This window comes from Cetorhinus maximus, chromosome 4, assembly GCF_964194155.1.
Source record: "Cetorhinus maximus chromosome 4, sCetMax3.hap1.1, whole genome shotgun sequence".
NCBI lineage: Eukaryota > Metazoa > Chordata > Chondrichthyes > Lamniformes > Cetorhinidae > Cetorhinus > Cetorhinus maximus.
The window spans coordinates 97,341,324-97,361,378 of record NC_135882.1 but is presented as its reverse complement, the minus strand read 5'-3'; the positions used below and the strand labels follow the sequence as shown (position 1 = coordinate 97,361,378).

The following is a 20,055-nucleotide window of genomic DNA, read 5'->3' as shown; positions in this document are numbered from 1 at the left end:
ACAACCAAAATCCTGAGTGACGCCTAATCTGCTCAACCCAAACCAAATTCTGCAAGGGAGCCTAAAATAACTTGTTGAACTATTCTTTACATATGTGAGGTGCCAAAGGCTTTATTTAGATGGTCACTCAGAGCATCTGCAAAACCTTTACCAATGTGGCAGTGTCCATAATGCAAGCGCAGATCAGGCACAGGACACGCTGCCCTGATATTGGTCCTTTTGACCCTGTTTTTCCACCCCGAAAATAGATGCAAAGTGGACCAATTTCCACTCAATGTCTGCATATAGAACTTCAGCAATCTCCACGTCACTTGTTATAAAAAAAATCATTTGTACTGAAGAAATATTTCTATTGTGAATATTATATTTGGTATTTGTTTTATACAGTACAGGCGCTGGAACTCTAACATAGTGAGGCATATTTTCTCTGTTCACTATTTGTAATGAAACTGTAAGCATGTGTATTAAAAACACTATTATGATGAGAATTTATCTCCATGACTTTACATATATTTATTTCCTAATCTTAGACAAACAACTGTGGGATGATATTGGGTGGAGTCCTGCCATTTCCTTCAAGAAGGAGTGCCAAGTTATCTTTGGACAATTGTTATCCACTTTATGGTGGAGAGCTTCTTACTGGCACGGGCAGAAACTAGTGAGTAGATCATTTGGTTGATCAGGACAATAAAAGTCACAGCAAGATCTAAACCAAATGCAATCTGCCGCTGGATGTGAAGTGAACCGACCAATGACCCTTAAAGGGATCACTGAAGACAATAATGGAAACAACATGGAGAAATTTTCTAAATGATATTTGTTGGGCCAAGAGGAGCAGGAACACTCCTCCTGGTGCCACAAAAAACTTCTGGCTTGCTACCAGTCTTTCTGTGCCCTGAAGTCCCTAGGATTGACTCTCCAACTTTAAATAGGCCATTCCAGCTTGACTCTAGGGGGAAGCTGTTGGATTCCCGATTCCCCCAGTTAGTGAGATTCCAATCAATCCTTCTGGAGTGCTGACACATGACTCATAATGCCTAAAAGTGCCTCAGCCATCAAAATGGTTCAGGCCTTCTGTTGTTGCCATCAAGCTAGCATTGCACATGTTCTACTCACTGTCTGCTCACTTTTCCACCAGTGTTGACAATGGCCTCCAATGTCATCAATCACAGTCTACTAAGATTAGTAGAATACAAGCTAAGGTTAGTTTGTATTCCCTTTTGTATAGAAAATTGGAGGGTGTTCTAAGTGAGATCTTTAAAATGATAAATGGATTTTACAGGGTAGGTAAGGAAACAATCTCCTCTGGAGGGGAAACCAGAACAAGGGGAGACAATCAGAAAATTATAGCTTGGTCATTCAGGAGTGAAATAAGGACGCACATCTTAACAAAAAGGGTAGTTCAAATCTGGACTCTCTCCACAAAAAGGATGTGAATGCTAGGACAATTAGATCTTTCAGGACTGAGATAGATGCACAAATATGTGTAAGAAAATGGATTTGAGGAGCAGATTAGTCATAAACTAACTGAATGGTAAAGCAGGCTCGAGGGATTGAATCGCTTCCTCTTGTTCCTATTGTGAAAGGCTGCACCACTCACATCCTTCCAAATAGATGCAGAGGAAGAAGAGTTATCCAGTTGCACAAACAACTTGCCAATCACCCAACATGGAGCTTGGAATCCAACCAAGTTAAAGCAGATTAATTTTCAACTTCCAGTTCCTATGTTGACTGGACTACCCAACTCATACATTGGATTAAAAGGTTTTTAAGGGTTAGTATGCAAGAAAGTTTGACCTTTTTTTTTAACTCATTGAGAACTTAGATTTAAACACAGAATAGCTCAATTGAAAATAACAATAACATGTGATAATGGAGGTTATGGAACTATTGTCAGAGATAATTGTAGAAAAGAAATTGGTTCTAAAAATATTAGGAGAACTGGCCTGGATTTTCATTCCCAAATTGGGTGTGCAGAGTCGGGAAACCTCCCTGCTAACCTCACCCGCCTCAGGAAAAAGTGCCCCAAATGGGGCCATTGGGGCAGGCCAGGTCGGAGGGTAGGCCATCAGGGCAGGCCAGTCCGGAGGGTAGGCCATCGGGGCAGGCCAGGCCGGAGGGTAGGTCAGGGGGCCAGTGTGCCCCTCGTTTTTCTGATGATTGCCTTGCTGCCTTCCTCGAGGATGTGGCAGCATGGCGGGATGTGCTGGTACCCCAGGGTGGGAGGAGGAGGCTCCCCGACATGACAAAACGTGCCTGGGAGGAGGTGGCGGAGGTGGTGAACTCTGGCGACGTGGTGCGGTGCATCTGGATCCAGTGTCACAAGCGCTTCAATGACTCATTGCGCTCTGGAAGGGTGAGGACAATGTTGGCATTGATCTTGTAACCCAGCAGGTCGGCTTTCCCCCCTGCTGCTCCCCCACCCCCATGTCTGAGTGTAGTGATTGCATTGAGTCATTGACTGCACGTGTCCTTTCCTGGGTGGGCCAACAGATATTGCCCATGCCGAGGTCAGCCTGAGAGGGTGGTGAAGAGATGGGTTCTGTGCCCGCAGCATGTGGTACACTGAGACCAACATGACTGTTTTGGGGGCAACCTGGAGGAGCTGCACAGAGGCGCAGTGCTTGAACTGCAGGACATGTCCAAGTCAGGGTGATGACGGGCTGGGAGGGGAGCTTCAAGGTGGCATGGCAACGAACCATCTGCTGCCCTCTGTGCTCCATGCGCTTGTGCCTCCTTGCTATGGAAGGATATACCTTGTAGTGCCTAATGTGATGTAGGCAGCATGTGGCCAAGGCGGCGGTAGGGGGGGTGGGGAACAGGCCTAGCATCTTTGTGTGAGTGTTCGGCAGCAGCGGGGTGAGGAGGCACTGGAGCCCTGATATGTCCCACTCTGGGGTGGGCCATGCGCGACGAGAGTCCAGGTACAATTTGCACAAATCAATGCTCTTCTCTCATTTTCAGGAGAAGAACGCTCATAACGCTGCACAGCGTGCGAGGACTGGCAGCAGCCAGGCGCAGTTAGCCATTCTCAGCCGGTTTGAGCAGGAGGCCCTGGATTTGGAGAGACACCATGCGCCTAGGTGTCGGTGAGGCTGGGGTGCCACGGCCAGGTATGTATGCCCAGCAATGAGGCCAGCATTGTTCTCTCAACAACCATGGCAGTGCTGAATGTTAAGTGGTTTAATTTTGCAACATGGCTTGACCATTGGTTATGGAAGGATGAGCGCATAATGATCCGGGGCACAGGGATGCATATTGACATTGTCTTCACATTAACTGAATCAATGTCCTTGTTCTTCCTTTCAGCATCAGCGGAGGAGGACCGAGAGGAGGAGCAGCAGAGGCCCCCTCTCACACCTGAGGGGCCTGAAGTCTCACTAGCGTCACACCATCTCTGCCAGGCAGGCACCAGCACAGATACTAGCACCTTAGTAGGAGTTAGAACATTGGCTAATGTCCTGGGGCACAGTGGTGAGGGCACTTCACAATCGCTGGAGGAGCTGGCAGAGACAGAGAGTACCCATGGTGCCAGCAGTCGGAGGACTGCAGGGGACCAGGCACATGCTCAGTTGGTGCCTGATGATGTGCCTTTGGAGTCATCTGCAACTCAGCAGGGGCAGTAAATGCGGCTGGGTGTGCGGGAGCATCTGGGGGAGATACGTGAGGGTATGCTTGGCTTGGTCTGCATGGTGGAGGTGTCTACATGGACGATCGCCGAAGCAATGAGCCTCATGTCTGAGCGTCATGCGTCCGCCATGGGGAGAGTGGCGACTCTCGTGGAGAGCCTCCTCTAGAAGATCCATCAGAGCTTACTGGGGACGCGCTCTGACCAACAAGCCCTCACATCGGCATTGACCTCAGCTGGTCTGTGCCAGTGTGGGAGATGATGTTGGCACCAAGTTTCCCAGCTCGGTGCCCATCCATCCACGGTGAGCAGGGAGGTCCTTAGCGACCTTACGTTGGCACAATAGCTGCCTGTCATATCTGTGGCACCTCTCAGGGTGCTCCGGATGAGGGTGGCAGCTCCTCCGCCCTTCTCCCAGTGACTGTAGCATCCAGTGAGGCTGTGATGACTGGGGAGATGCCAGCTGTGGAACTGGCAGATCCCTCCCAGGCGGGGCCAGCACAGGCTCCATGGGCTGGAGGATGACCGCCAAGGTCATCGAGGCCAACAGGACAGCAGAGTGAGCAGGCTGTCTCAGATGCCAGTCCCAGCGACGGGACAGCACCAGGACATAGCACCCGGAAACATAAACATAAGGCACCTTAGGCACACTATGGGTTTCTCACTGGTGCTTTTGTGTTGGCCCGAGATGAGGTCTTTATGATTTGCTTTGAATTGGAACTCCCTTATCATTTTATTTCATTAAGTTTCTTTGCCCGTGATATTAAATTCAGGCATCTGACAATGGCTGAGGGTGCCTCTTTTCTTCTGCATGTGTATGGGTTCCAAAAATGTTAGGAGTGCTTTGTGGGACATTCAGCTTTATTAACAAGGTCCTGAGTTACTGTTCCTAACCTGGAAGATTTGACACTTCGGTATTGAGTATCGAGCCTACAGCCCAGGCTTGTCCTGGGTGTCCACCTGTGGTGTTCTAGCTGAAGGTTCGTTGGATGAAAGCCTCCTGGGTGTCCCTGCCTCCCTGGAGTATGCCTGGGTCAGTGTCTACCCCCTCAACGTTTCCCTGTGTGTGCTCATCCTCGGAATGACTGCTGGACTCATTGTGTGCAGCTGCAGACACTGCGTCTACATTTTCATCGTCCACTGCGTCCCCCCTTTCAAGCACAAGATTGTGGAGAGTGCAGCATGCAACCACTATCAGTGACACACGATCTGGGGGGTACTGGAGCACACTCCACCAAGCGGTCCAGGCATCGGAAGCACATCTTGAGAGGACCGATGTTTCTCTCCACCACAGCCCTTGTGGTGCCGTGGCTCCTATTGTACCGTGCTCAGCTTCTGTTCTTGGATGGTGGTGAGGTGTCATGAGTCACATTCTGAGGGGATAGCCCTTGTCACCCAGCAGCCATCCATCCAGCCGGGCTGAAGCATTGAAGATCCCTGGCACCTGGGAGTGTCTGAGGATGTAGACGTCGTGGGAGCTGCCTGGGTACCTTGCACAGACTCGTAGAATCAGCATCCTGTGATCACACACTATCTGCACGTTTATGGAGTGGAAGCCCTTCCTGTTGACGAAGGCACCGGGCTCACCTGCTGGCAACTTGATGGCCACATGTGTGCAGTCTATTGCGCCCTGGATGCGGGGGAAGCCAGCAATCCCTGCAAAGCCTCTGGCTTGCTGTATCTGGCTTGCCTGGTCCCAACGGAAGTGGATGAAAGTCAATGCGCACCTAAGCAAAGCATCTGTAACCTGCTTGACACAAGTGTGCACAGCTGATTGGGAGATACTGCAAAGATCACCCACCAAGCCCTGGAAGGAGCCAGAGGCATAGACGTTGAGGGCAGCTGTGACCTTCAGAGCCACTGGCATGGGGTGTCCGCCCATACAGTTAGGGGAGATCTCAGGCGCAATCATCTGACAGATATAGTTCACTGTCTCCCTTGAGAGGTAGAGCCTCCTTTGGCACTGCACCTCAGACATATTGAGGTAGCTGCATCACCGCTTGTATACCCTGGCAGCAGGATAGTGGTGTCTTCTGTGGCCCCTTCCACCTTGGACAACTTCTTGGCCCTGAACCCCTTGTGCCTGCGCCTGTCCTCCCAAAGGTGGCTCCCCTGGAGGTTGAGTGTGCACTCCTGGCATCCTCCCCCTTCTAGCCCTCCCTTCTTCCTCAGAGGAGGTGCCTCCAATGGAGAGTTCAGCTCCCAATCCCAGGCTAAGGGAAGGCATCCAGAAACCTGCAAGCCCAAAAAAGATTCCTCACTGCAGTGTGCTGACCTGAAGGTTAAGAGTCCAGGCAAAGCAGCTGGAATGCATTTTGAAGTATTGCAGATCACACAGGCAAGTTTCAAAAACTTTGAAAAATCAATACTTGAGAGTGCACACTCGCCACCCTAGAGAGCCCTCCTATCCCACCCATGGATGAGGTTTATACAAATGTGTCCTACCCACCTGCCCGTTGTGCCCGTGCGCCGACCTGAAGATTGCATGGGCGCCGAATAATCGGCGTCGATTGGTGAGTGAAGGGCCTTAAGTGGCCCATTAATTAATGGCGGGCACGCAGTGGATATCATCGTGTGCCCGCCCAATGACATATCGCGATGGCCCGCCCTCACCTGCCAACAGGAAAATTCTGCCCAGGGTGAAAGAACGCTTGTGCCATTTGTCATTGCAAGGGATATCATTACAGATCCTGCTTTGTTTCTATTTTAATATGTTTCTTTGTTAGGAACTATATTGAACCTGAACCTTATATCTGAAGATTCCAGTTTAAATTTTTCAAAGAATAGAGCTGTTCAAAGATCCAGAGCATCATCATTTGTGAGTAAACAGGCTGCTATTAATCAGGTTTCTCCAATTAAAGTTGATGCTTTGGAAACTCTGCCTTAATTTCTGGTATGCTGGCACTTTAGCAGTATACAATAAAATCACACTTGCACTTTGGAGAAAAATGATCATTTTCATGTAGTTCACAGTATGGTTTCCTTTCCAATTTCTAATTGTATTTTATCATCAACGTCACAAATCCTTGGCTAATTCCATGAGCTAATTTATATTATTGTCTGATACGCTATTTTGGACTGTGCAATTTCTGGTTATATAAAAGGCATAGAAAAGCAATAGGTTAGTCAGCAGGAAGGTTAAAGAATGCCATTTAACACAAGAGACAGCCCTGTCTTCACTGGTCACTATTTTAAGGTATCCTAAAAAGAACAACAGACCTAACAAGGACAGGGCTGTCCTTTTGTATCGCTGATTCCTGGTCTGACAGGTGATTCATGCTCCAGGAAGTACTGTATCCTAAAATTCACTGCTGATTTAATGTGCCACATTACACATCTATGACAGTTTCTTTTATCCGGTGCTCCTAACCCTGCCTGAAATCCATAATCAATATTATCAACGCGCCAGATCATCAGTTACTCATGTTGGTAGCTAAACTAGAGGATCCTGCAATATTACCAAATTTACATAATCCAAAATGCCAAGACTGCTCATGACCTGGCACCAATCAAAGCATTGGGTCCAAAGGCATAATTTGTAGAATTCTTGATCTTCTAGCCTTTAAATTTACATATCTTTCAAAATAAATCTTTGTCAAACATTTGTTTTTTTTTCTTCAAATTCTTATCATTTTTGTCTTAAAGAAAAATGAAATGTTTCTTCTGTTCCCAATGGACAGTTGTTTTTGTTTTGGTTTTGGTTTTGTTACAGTAAATTTCTCAGACTTAACTCCAAAATGACATCTTTATTTTAAGGAATGATCAAAGCACAACATTTAAATAATGCAGTAAAGCATTCTAAGGCCCTTTACAGAAGCATAATTTACACTAAGCCAAAGAAAGGGACATTAGGAATGGTGATCATAAGCTTGATAAAAGAGGTAGATTTAGAGGTAAAACCCTTGGTCCAGATGCACCATGCATTTTAAATGAGCCCATGGAAAAGATAGCAGTGGCACAATTATGCATATTTAATATTTCGTTAGAAAAAGTTGTATTGCCAGAGGACTGTGGATAGCTAACATTATACCCATATTTAAGAAGGGAGATAAACATTTCCAGGGAATTGCATCAGTCAGCCTAACATTGGTAACAGGAAATATAATGTAATCCCTACTAAAGGGGAAAATAGAAAAACATACAGAAACCAAAAATATAATAATGAATAGCCAACATGGATTTCGAAAGGAAAAGTCCTACTTGATCAATTTCATTGAGTTCTTTGAAAGGTAGCAGAGAAAGATAGAGAGAGTCGGCAAGGGTAATGTAGTAGGTATAATGGGCTGGATGTAATGCCGCCCTCACAAATGTGCTTTGGTGAGGGGGAGGGGGGGGCACATAAAATATGACGGGTGGGTGGCCCTCTGCTTTCCTGCCCACCCATAATATGGGGGGGTGGGTAACATGCCCACTAGCCCATTCACCGTTAGGCCTATTGAGGTCCTTAACTGTCCAATTAAGTAGCAATTAAAGTCCTTAATCTGAGGCCCTTTTTAATAATGAATTGAAAAAATACTTGATAAATAGGTAGAAAAAGTATTTTTCTTCACCCTTAACCATGCTTTGTTTAAAAACTGTTTAGTTTATGTAATGAGATTGATTACTGGGCTGGTTGAATTCTTCACACAGCAGTGTTAGAATGTATTTCAACTCAATTTCACTTCAATGTTCATAACTTTTTCACAGCACGTTATAATGGTTATCATCAAAGCTCTACATTTAGAAATAATCATATAAGGTAAGTCTGTGCCAATGAACAAAGGTTATGTTTACCAAGCATCATTTACTGTCAGGTCTCAGCATTACATTTGTAACACAAAACTTTTCCTGCCCATACTCACTTATTGTGCAGCCAGACAATTTTTGGCTTGGGGTTCCCCTCAGCTCTACAGGTAAAGTAGACAGTATTTCCTAAGGTTACGTCCACATCCTGGGGTTCTGAAGTAATGCGTGGTCTCTCTGGAAAGAAAAGTTGCATTACGCACATATTTAAACAAGGTATTCAGAACAAAAATATTTAATTCTCATGCATTCATAAATGCTGACCCTTAAGGATGGTATTTTTGTCGTGGAATTAAATATTAGCAAAGGAAAGTCGAGTACCAGTGTCAACTGCACTATTTGCTCTGCTTGTATTGTTTTTCTAATGGGTTAAGAAAACTAGTCTTGGTTTAGCCATTCATTTTTAACCCATCAAAATCTGTTAAGCTGATATAAAAAATTGTGTGTTATAAATAGGAAGTTAATATAATTGTTATGTTTTTGTACTGCCTCTTTAATTTAAGGTAAAACAGAGTAGTGAAAAGAGTCATGTGACCTGCTCTGAATTCGGTCTGACAACAAGCCTGGGTGGCTTGGTTGCTATGGGGAAAAGAGAGGCCCAAATCAAAAGACTTGCTGAGAAGGTGCAAGATGTTCATAACTGTGGACAATGGCAAGACAATCTGTGCTGATAAACTGTTAAGTTTCCAAGTTTCACAGGGAGGTTTTAGGAATGTCAAGCTTAATAAATGGTTATAATTTAAACTGTTGCTGTAATTCCAATATAGGATAGAGTTTGGGGTCTAAAGGATAGCTAATTGGTCTTTTGACCTGGATACAAGATCCATGCGATTGACATTGTCATAGAGATGGGCTTTCAGAGGTGCCGAGTCTATATCAAGCCATTTTGGTAACTGGTTATAGGGTTTTCTAAGATATTACAGAACCTGACAGACCCAAGTGAGTCTGTAAGAATCAAAGAAAGAGAGAGAGAGAGAGAGAGAGAGTAGGGAAATAGAGGCAGCCAGTCCTGCACCTGAAGCAGAGAAAATGCTGACCCTGTAGTTCACTATGCAAAACATGATGGAAGCTCATACTCAGAATGAAGGGGCCAAGTTAGTGAAGATTTAAAGGAGACTGGAAGATTCACCTAACTTGGGTTAGAGAGAAGGAATCTCCAGCGTAATGCTCACAGTGAAAGTCAGCCATGGGGTTAGATGTTAACTGGCTAGGGAAGGAAAAGGTAGGCAGGCCATTGGGAACATAGAATAGCTCTGGACTGGTGCCTGGAGATTAATGTGTCCACTTAAGGGACACTTAAAGTATACCGTGTAGTGGGATTATTGGTCATGTTAAAAGTCACATGGGGAAACTTTTCTGTAGTTTAGAGTATAAGCTGCCTAAAAAATAGTGGACTGAATATCATGGGATGCTGTAGTTCCACCACTCCTGGCTAAAGCGTTGGTAGGGAGCCTGTCCTTGGGAAGAATAGCTGCCCACTGTCATTTAATGGCCACTTGGATGCTGGCAGCTCTGTGGTCTCAGCAGTATCAGGTGGGAGTGGTGGCCACTACTAGGAATACAAGTAGCTCCCAATGGAGATTGTCATTTGAGTCAGACACCAAGGCTAGTCGGGGGGTGGGTGGGATTTCACTGGGGTCAAGCTGGCAGACCCCAGCGAGGTAGGTGATGGGTATGAAGGGCTGGATTTGAGAGGCTGCGACGGTGGGAGGGGGATAAAAGGGGTAAAATATGATCTTTGGGGCAACACCTCTGATGGGCGCAGGGGACCCCAAAAGAAAGTTCCCCCCTCTTGCCTGACACCAGCACATGCAGCTAAAGCTGCCAAGCTTCCTGCAGGGTGTGGGCATCTACCTGCTGTGGGTAAAATAGCGAATGGTATGGGATGAGGCCCTTAAGTGGCCATAATTGGTGGTGGGTTGGGGGGGCCATGCGCTGGATTTTACAAACCCCCACATACAGTCACTGGTGGGGGAGTGCAAAATCCAGTCCAGCATTTAGTCAATGTTCCTTTTATTTTCTTACAGTGAATTCTTAAAACTTGAAATCTTGTGTGATCCTTTCCAATCGGTCACTGGAAATCAAAATATCTTTTTGAAAAGTTATCAGTCTCAACAGGGTTTGTGATGTGTACATCATGAAAAATGATCCAAAAAATAAGAATATACAAGAAATAAGACAATAACATCAATGTTTCACTTAGTTACACTGTTGCTTGAATATAGGTGGAGGTGTGCGTCAAGGCAAAGATCACAGCACAGCTGTGGAGTATGGCTCTGACCTAACCCCAGAAGGCATGAAAAACATTGTGAACTTCCCTCACAAGGAAATTCTCTCACTGCTTGAGCCACTCTCCAGTGGGAGACACATAGGTTTAGCATAATGTCACTCTTCCAGAATTCTATGACTTGCACCTTTCCATCCACCCTCGAGAATGTGTGTCATTATTTAAAAGTCACAATTTGTCAGGATCTGTTTTTCAAAACAGAAGTATTTAGTTAAAGGGGCACCATTCAACTGACATTGTTGCGGAGATTTTGGAGCATGCCTTTGGGCTCTGCGGATATTTGAAAACAAAATTCACACAGAAAGCTCTCCCCTACATTCTTTTTTAAAATTTCTTGCACAGAATATGGACGTCGCTGGCCAGGCCAGCATTTGGTATCTATCCATAATTGCCCTTGAGAAGATGGTGCTGTGATGCATTCTAGAACCACTGCAGTCCATGTGGTGTAGGTACTCTCACAGTGCTGTTTGGAAGGGAGGTCCAGGATTTTGATTCAGAGACAGTGACGAAACGGTGGTATAGTCCCAAGTCAGGGTGGTGTGTGGCTTAGGGGGGAATTTTCAGGTGATGATGTTCCCATGTATCTGCTGCTCTTGATCCATCTTGGCCTCTTCCAGACGTCCCCAGCATCACAGATGCCAGTCATCAGCCAATTCAATTCACTCCACGTGATATCAAGAAATGGCTGAAAGCACTGGATACTGGAAAGACTATGGGACCTGACAACATTCCGGCAATAGTACTGAAGACTTGTGCTCCAAAACTTGCCGTGCCCCTAGCCATGCTGTTCCAGTACAGCTACAACCTGGCATCTACCCAGCTATGTGGAAAATTGCCCAAGTATGTCATGCACACAAAAAGCACGTCATCAGTAAAGTGATGGAAGGGGTCATCAACAGTGCTATCAAGCGGCACTTGCTTAGCAATAACTTGCTCACTGACGCCCAGTTTGGGTTCCGCCAGGGCCACTCAGCTCCTAACCTCATTACAGCCTTGGTTCAAACATAGACAAAAGAGCTGAACTCCCGAGGTGAGATGAGAATGACTGCCCTTGACATCAAAGCCGCATTTGACAGAGTGTGGCATCAAGGAGCCCTAGCAAAACTGGAGTCAACAGGAGTCATGAGGAAAACTCTCCACTGGTTGGAGTCAGACCTAGCACAAAGGAAGATAGTTGTGGTTGTTGGAGGTCAGTCATCTCAGCTCCAGGACATCACTGCAGGAGTTCCTCAGGGTAGTGTCCTAGGCCCAACCATCTTCAGCTGCTTCATCAATGACCTTCCTTCCATCATAAGGTCAGAAGTGAGGATGTTCGCTGATGATTGCACAATGTTTAATGCCATTCGCCACTCCTCAGATATTGAAGCAGTCCATGTCCAAATGCAGCAAGATCTGGACAATATCCAGGCTTGGGCTGACAAGTGGCAAGTAACATTCGTGCCACACAAGTGCCAGGCAATGACCATCTCCAACAAGAGAGAATCTAACCGTCGCTCCTTGATGCTCAATGGCATTACCATCACTGAATCCCCCACTATCAACATCCTGGGGGTTACCATTGACCAGAAGCTGAACTGGACCAGCCATATAAATACTGTGGCTTCAAGAGCAGGTCAGAGGATAGTAATCCTGCAATGAGTAACTCACCTCCTGACTCCCCAAAGCTTGTCCACCATCTACAAAGCACAAGTCAGGAGTGTATTGGAATACTCTCCACTTGCCTGGATGAGTGCAGCTCCCACAATACTCAAGAAACTTGACACCATCCAGAACAAAGCAGTCCACTTGATTGGCACCACATCCGAAAACATTCACTCCCTCAACCACCGACACACAGGAGCAGCAGTGTGTACATCTACACAATGCACTGCAGGAATATACCAAGCTTCCTTAGACAGCATCTTCCAAACCCACAATCACTACCATCTAGAAGGACAAGGGCAGCAAGAAAGATGGCAACACCACTCCCTGGAAGTTCCCTGCCAAGTCACTCACCATCCTGACTTGGAAATATATCACCGTTCCTTCACTGTCGCTGGGTCAAAATCCTGGAACTCCCTTCCTAAAACATTGTGGGTGTACCTACACCACATGGACTGCAGTAGTTCAAGAAGGCAGCTCACCACCACCTTTTTGAGGGCAGCTAGGGATGGGCAATAAATGCTGGCCCAGCCAGTGAAGCCCACACCACATGAATGAATTTAAAAAACTGTCAATGCCTGGCTACCAGACATAGCTTCGCGCAAACATTTTCATCTTCGATATGCCTGGATGCGCACTGTGAAGCTCTATCAAGAGTGGTTCTCTTCCTTGCGAAGGGATGACAACTCCTGATCCCCACAACAAGATTCCATCTTGACAACTTATCTCTGATTTACAGACCTGGAATGGTCTGATCTCTTCGGACACTGGTGAATTTGACCACCCTTGCAATATAAGGTCTCGACTTTTGACAAAATTGGATCTCTGTTTGTCCAATTTCTAATTTGCATTGCACACACAAGCAAATAGTCCAAGATATTCAGTAATAGCACAACTTCTTGTGGTACTGGCACATGTACAATGCTATCTAATAACGGGAGACGACTGAGTGCGTCCGAATTTGCAATAGACATGACAGGATGGTGCATAAAGGTATAGTCATACGCAGATAATATCAAAGCTCAATTCTTGCTGAATTCTTGCTGATGCTGTTGGTGGAACAACCTTATCCTCACTGAATAAACCCATTAATGGTTTATGGTCCAACACCATGGCGAAATATTGTCCATGCAGATAATGGTGGAATTTCATCACTCCGAATATCACCGATAAACCTTCCTTTTCTAGTTGGCAATAACACTTCTTGGCTGCTGAGAGGTTTCTGGAGACATAGCCAATTGGCCTTTCTGATCCCTCTTTCATTCTGTGTGATAACACAGCTCCCACACCATAAGGAGAGGCATCACATGTTAATACAAATTCTTTTGATGGGTCATAGTGTACCAATAAACATGATGAATGTAATAGCTTCTTCATTTCAGAAAGGCTTCTTCTTGTTGTGAATTCCACGACGAATGATGATTCTTTTTTAACAAGTATAATGGTGCTAACACTGTTGACAAGTTTGGCTTGGCAAGAAATGGTTATAATAGTTGATCATGCCCAGGAAAGACTTGAGTTTGGTTACACTGGATGGACAGTGTGCCTCTTTGATTGCCCTAACTTTGTCTTCTACCAGATGCAAACCCATGTCACCCACCTGTGATCCAGGTAAGTAACTTCTGGCACTTGCAAAGTACATTTATCTTTCTTTAATCAAACATAGGCTTCCAAGAATCTTCTTAGCACCTCTTTCAGGTTGGACAAGTGTTCCTTTTCAGTTGACCCCATGATCAGGACATCATCTAGGTATACTGCTACTTGGGGAATTCCTTGCAAATGATTCTCCATTGTCCATTGGAAGATTGAACATGCAGATGATACTCCCAAGGGTAGGTGAGTATATTGGCCCTTGTGCGTGTTGATGGTTACATATCCTCTAGACATGCTATCCACCTTTAATTGTTGGTAAGCAGGGCTCATGTCCAGTTTTGTATAGGATTTGCCTCCAGCTAGCTTTGCAGGTAAATTGTCTATCCTCGGGATAGGATATTTATCCAGTTTGGCTGCCTTGTTCACAGTCAATTTATAGTCCCTACAAATGCATATAGTTTGGTCAGGCTTCACCACTAGAACTATGAACACTGCCCATTCTGAAAATTGGGCTGGTTGGATGGTGCCCAGCTTTTCTAATTGGCACAATTCTGCATCCACCTTCTCCTTTAAGGCAAAAGGCACAAGTCTGGCCTTAAAGAAACGGGGTGTCGCCTGAGAATGCACACATATTTTTGCTTGCAAGCCTTTTAACTTACCTAATTCATTACAAAATACACTGTCATATTTCCTTAGCCGTTCAGGAACTCCTCCTGTTCTCAAGTGAAATATTTCAGACCAGTTAAGCTTGATTTTTTTGTAACCGGACTCGGCCCAGAAGACTTGGTCCTTCTCCTGCCACTATGATCACTGGAAGCTGTGCTGTCTGTTGTCTATAAGACACAGGCACTGTGGCAATGTCCTTTACCTGTGTGGATTCTCCAGTGTATGTCTTCAATTGAGCTGTGGTTTGCTCCAGGTTCAATGGCTGGGTACCTCAATTTAGGTACTTGAATGTGTGCTCTCCCACCACTGTGGCTGAGGCTCCTGTATTTACCTCCATTATTAGTAGCTTCCATTAACTTGGATTGTGACTGTAATAGGTTCGGTTTTTACCGCTGTGACATTGTACAGGGAATAGATGTCGGTATCAACAGCTTCAAGTTCTGTTGCATTATTCAATTCAATCATATTGGTTGGCTGCTTTATGAACTGTTTTGATTTCGCCCTGCATTGCTTTAATACGTGATCTTTCTCATGGCAGTAATGGCATTCTGCCTCCTTGAATCTGCAGGTGTCTGGTACGTGGTCACACCCACATCTATAACAGAGTTGCTGCTGAAATGTTTCTACTAGGCCCTTTCCTGCTTCTAACAGCGGACATTGCCTCTCACTTCGCTGCTGTGTACCTGGTTTTTGTGCCACGCTCAACAGTAAGTTCCAACCCGACCTGAAGAACAGCGCCATGTTGTACGCATTGTAAAGCCTCTGAGTCTCTTGCATCACTTTCCATGGCTAGTGCTATTTCCATGGCGCGCTTCAATTCGGTATCGACTTCTGTGAGTAAATGGCGCTGAACGGCATCGTCATGAGCTCCACAAATGAATCGGTCCAGCAGCATAATATTGTGTGTCTCTGAAGTTGCAGTGCTCTGTCAACTGTTTCAACTTTGCTTTATAGGCATGACTCATGAGTAGTCTTTTCTTTTTTCTTAAGATTCGATGTTCTCATGATAGCAAGGCAAGGTACAGTGCCGGAGCTATTTTCCCTCATCGCCAAATGTAATGACTTAACCGGACAGGTTTCAACACGAAACAGTTTACTTTATTACAGACAGCTATTCAGACGCTACATGCTTGAACCAGGTCCTTGACAAGAAAGCCCATCCACCGGATTACCCACGCTTAGGGCTCATTGGTCGGAGCCTCCAAGGACAATCACTTGGCCCCTGATAGACAGTAACAGAGGCTATATCTTCAGTTGCTACACCATTGCAAGGGCATGATGCAGAATATGTGCCCGTGACATCCTCATAGCTACAAGATTTCGGGAGGAAAAAGTGAAGACAGTTTGTTACAAGCGCAGTTCTCTTCACACTTTGATGCAGGGGAGACAATAAGACCTTCATTGTCATCTTCAACATCTTCAACCCATGAAAGGTCATCAATCCCACAATGATCATGGGGAAGCGTAAGTCACCTTCAACCCTTGGAAGGTGCAGTAGCCTAGGGAGCATGTGGCCACTGTGTAATGAGACAAGCACTCCACTAGTACACATCCTTCAGCAACTACACATAATATATTCCTTTCAAGCATGGCATTAACAAATTAGTAGCCATGGCATCCTTCAAGAGGTAGAAACACTATTGCATACATGGATGCACTTATGCCAGTGTGACAGCAGCTTGGCAAGGCGGCTGTAAGAGGAAAAGCATTTGTCAATAGTTAGCACTTGACCAGCTGAAGATGGAGCTACATCCGGACAGCACTATCTCTCCAAATGCCAGTTCTCATGCATGATTAATGCAGAGGTCACATCTTGATACTGAGCCCCAAGATATCATCGAACATCAGGATGCAGTGATCTGTCACATGACAGCATGGGCGCAAAGCTGCAAGTTATGTTAGCAACTTACTCAGAGTGGTTCAGCAGGACCATCGTGTGATTATTGACAAACACTCAATTCCCCTGCATTCGTCGGAAGCCTGCCAAGTTTACATCCTGCATTGCCTTGACATCTGGGAGAGACGTGGCCCCGTCAGTTTTGACACAGGAGTCAATGATAAATTATCTCCTTCATAGATACTGCTGAGCTCTCAGGAGATGTGCCGGAGCGTTGCTTTCATGACATTACAGTCCTTGATACTGTCCATCTTACAAAGGTCAATCTTTGCTATAAACCCTTAGACACTGATTGCACAGCCATGTAATGAATTCCATATTAATAGGCATTCTGTGACGGCAGCCGTTCAGGAGCAAAGTAACATCCTCGCGGGTAATTGGATAGCTTTGTCAGGATGAGCACACACCTCTGACATTACACACTCATTCTCAGTCGAACAGACATTTCAAATGTCATTGAGTGCAACCCACTTCCATCACTCAGCGTCATGCATGGAGAGGGTGGGAACTAATAAAGGAGCTGTAAAAGTGAAGAGAAAATAACTGCAGGGAGGCATGAAAGGCAATGGCGCTCGACGATGAATAATACTTTTGCTAAAACCTCACAGTCATAACATAAAGGCCATTGCAAAGTGCACTTGGGTGAAAAGACTCAGGTCATGACAAATACTTATAATATCCACAAACTACAGACTTATGTGCGGCAGCATGAGGATAATCACTAACCATGATGAACAACTCTCATCAGTTCACATAATGTGTGCCTCAAATGCAAAGGTTACATGTGTGTTGTTCAGCCATCATTTTCATATAGAATGTGCCTTTGTTCATGTTGTTGATGTGGAACTAAAGGCGATTCACTGTGATGAGATTGAGTGAGACTTAATGGAACTAAGGAACAAGGGATAATGGGGAGGGGTTGAATCATTTGGTACCCTTTAAAAACGCAGGAACTTTCAGCACATCAGTTAGCCATTCAATACCCAAGACTTAGACAGGGATAAGTGCAAAATTGACAATATTGCAGGATATATGCAGTGAATGAACACCTGTGCCACCATTGTGCATTCAAAACTTTGTAATTTTCCTTACTCTATCGCTATGTCTAGGTACAGCCCTGACATCCACATGGTAGAGGTGGAGGTAGCCAGCTGACTGCTATGTCCTGTTGTCTGAGATGACTTGTGGGCGTCCTGTGGAGGCCTGAGGCCTGGAGCCTAATCTGCTGAAATTGATGGGGTCACAGGCAGAGGGGATTTGGAGTGGTAGGACACCCTTGGAGACGGCTGGGTGGTGGCCCCCACAGTGTCCGGCTGGTACTCCACCTGCCTTTGGATTCCTTGAGGAGAAGGGGCACCTGGAGGAAAGCCAAGGAGCCTGGTCTCCCTCTCACCTAGCCACTGCTGGAAGGCAGCCATGGCTCTGAGCGCAGGTCCGAGCACAAATCCAGCAAAAACTGTGTGTTCTGCTGGACCTGGGTTTCCAAGTCTCTACCCATAGAGACTGTGACGCACTCGCATGCCGGAGCCTCGGCATCAGACAGAACATGAAAAGAATCTTCCTTCATTTGTTCCAGGCTGTGATGGCCTTTGACAACGTTGCCTGATGTTTCCCTGCCTTCATCTCCAACATTTCTCTCAGGGCCAATTGCAGAGGCTAATCATTTGACTTGGGCTTAGCAGGGATCTGGTATCCAGCAGTCCTCCAAGTGTGAGAGACCTTGGCTTCACTGCCTCCACCTGCTGTGGACACGTGCCCGTGAGGTGATCAGCAGATTGTGAGCCTGAGCCTACTGAGGTCCGTGTATCTGAGCGGACGGAGGATACAGGTGAATGCCATGACAGGTCTTCATCCGATGGATCCTTTGACTCCTCATCAGAGGAGGTCTGGGGTCTTGGGGTGAGGCACTCGCTTGAGTACGGCCATCGCATTTTCTTGCTAGTAGCTGGAATAGAGAAGAGTTAATCAGGTTTTGCCTAGACAGGCACCAACACTATAGGTCACTCACAGTCATCATCCACATGTTGTCGTGGTATAATGCATGGAGCCTTGGAGGCTTGTTGGGGGAGTCCTTCCATGCTGGGATGATCTCTATCAAGCTCTGCTGCCTGTTCCTCATGAGAGGAGAGTGTCCTCAGCTCTGGAGTCCACCCTCCTGACTTAAGTGTCTCCCGCCGATTATCAATGGGCTTTCTTGGATAAAGACAGATGGATTGACTGTAGGCACTACGGATGAAAGAATAGTTCAGTAGCATGCATGCTTGCTGTGTGTGCTGAGCTTTCCCCAGTAAGCTACTATGACGTTGTTTGTGCAGGATCTTACGTGAGATGGCGATCTTAAAGTGGCTGACAGGCATTCAGTGCTGATGTCCCATCTGCTGGTAATGTGTGACATCCCTGTGGGCTCTAACCCTTAGACTGCCTGATGCCCTTATGAGAATGTATGTTTGGAGTGAGGAGAAGGTTCACTTACCCTGGTGGAGGATGTCAGATCATTAATCCTTTTTTTTTGCTCTGCTGAGCAGTCCTTTTTTGTTGGCCACAGGCACTGACCTCCCTGGCAACCTCCTTCCAGGCCAGTGTGGTCAGGTGGGTGGACCTCTAGCTCCCATCCTGAGGAAAGAGGACCTCCTGCCTTTCCCGGATGGCATGGAAGACAACATCCAGGGATGCCATGCTGGACCGTGGAGCCGAGGGCTTTGGTTGTTTAGGCACCATGGATTACCTGCCCGACATAACATCTGAGTGAATGTCTGCGCAGGTGCTGTTTAAATATGGCACAAGGACCTTCGGCCCCATGAGATAATGGCCAGGCAGGAAAATCACTGCCTGCCTGGGCCACAAGAATTCAGCAAGTCCCTCATTGATGCAGAATAAATGAGCGGAAAAGCAGAAGATCGGGTGCGAAAATCCACCTTTCTGCCCAGCGGGAATCACGCCGACATTGCCACCCGCCACCACACTTAATGGAAAATTCCACCCTCTGGTTGTATCTCTGCTAAAAGTCATCAAACTGCAATTTCAAGGTTAGGAATAAATGTATTAGAGTCTGAGAGTGCTTGGAAATCTCAGTAATTTTAAGGTTGGAAATGTGCTGACAGAATACTGGCAGCTGACGTTTGGTATTTCTATATTTCTTCAATGCAGTGCTGCTGCTAATAAAGGACCACTAGAGGAACAGCCTTAAAAGGAAAGGATATGTTGATGAATAACCACACGGCACCAATTATAGTTCGTAACGAGTGCCTCTCAGTCCAAACATTTTCAAACTGCTTGTAAAGGATCCTGGGAAAAGGCATTCTATGCAAAATTCTAAAAGAAAAAATCTCCTCCAATCGTATCATAACATTTTTAACCAACGGCTGAACAATGGATTGTTGGCAGCTCTCTCAAGTTAAATGATCAGTTGAAAGAAATTTTATTATGTCACTGGAAAAGTTAAGTCTTATTGTTTTACTTTCAAGTACACAGGATATAGGATATAGATGACAAGGCCAGCATACATTTCCCATCCCTACTTGCACTGAGAAGATGGTAGTGGGTGTTATGTTCCTTCTGTCA

At 45.8% G+C, this 20,055-nt stretch overlaps 1 protein-coding gene across 1 annotated transcript in view; it reads right to left on the bottom strand.

Annotated features, from left to right (window-relative positions):
* The window catches only part of LOC144679777 (peroxidasin homolog), a 660,879-nt gene that overhangs the window by 247,511 nt on the left and 393,313 nt on the right, over window positions 1-20,055 (bottom strand). The window contains exon 8 of the mRNA XM_078540527.1: window positions 8,470-8,587. Within this exon, the coding sequence (XP_078396653.1) occupies window positions 8,470-8,587 (118 nt within the window). The remainder of the gene's footprint in view (window positions 1-8,469; window positions 8,588-20,055) is intronic.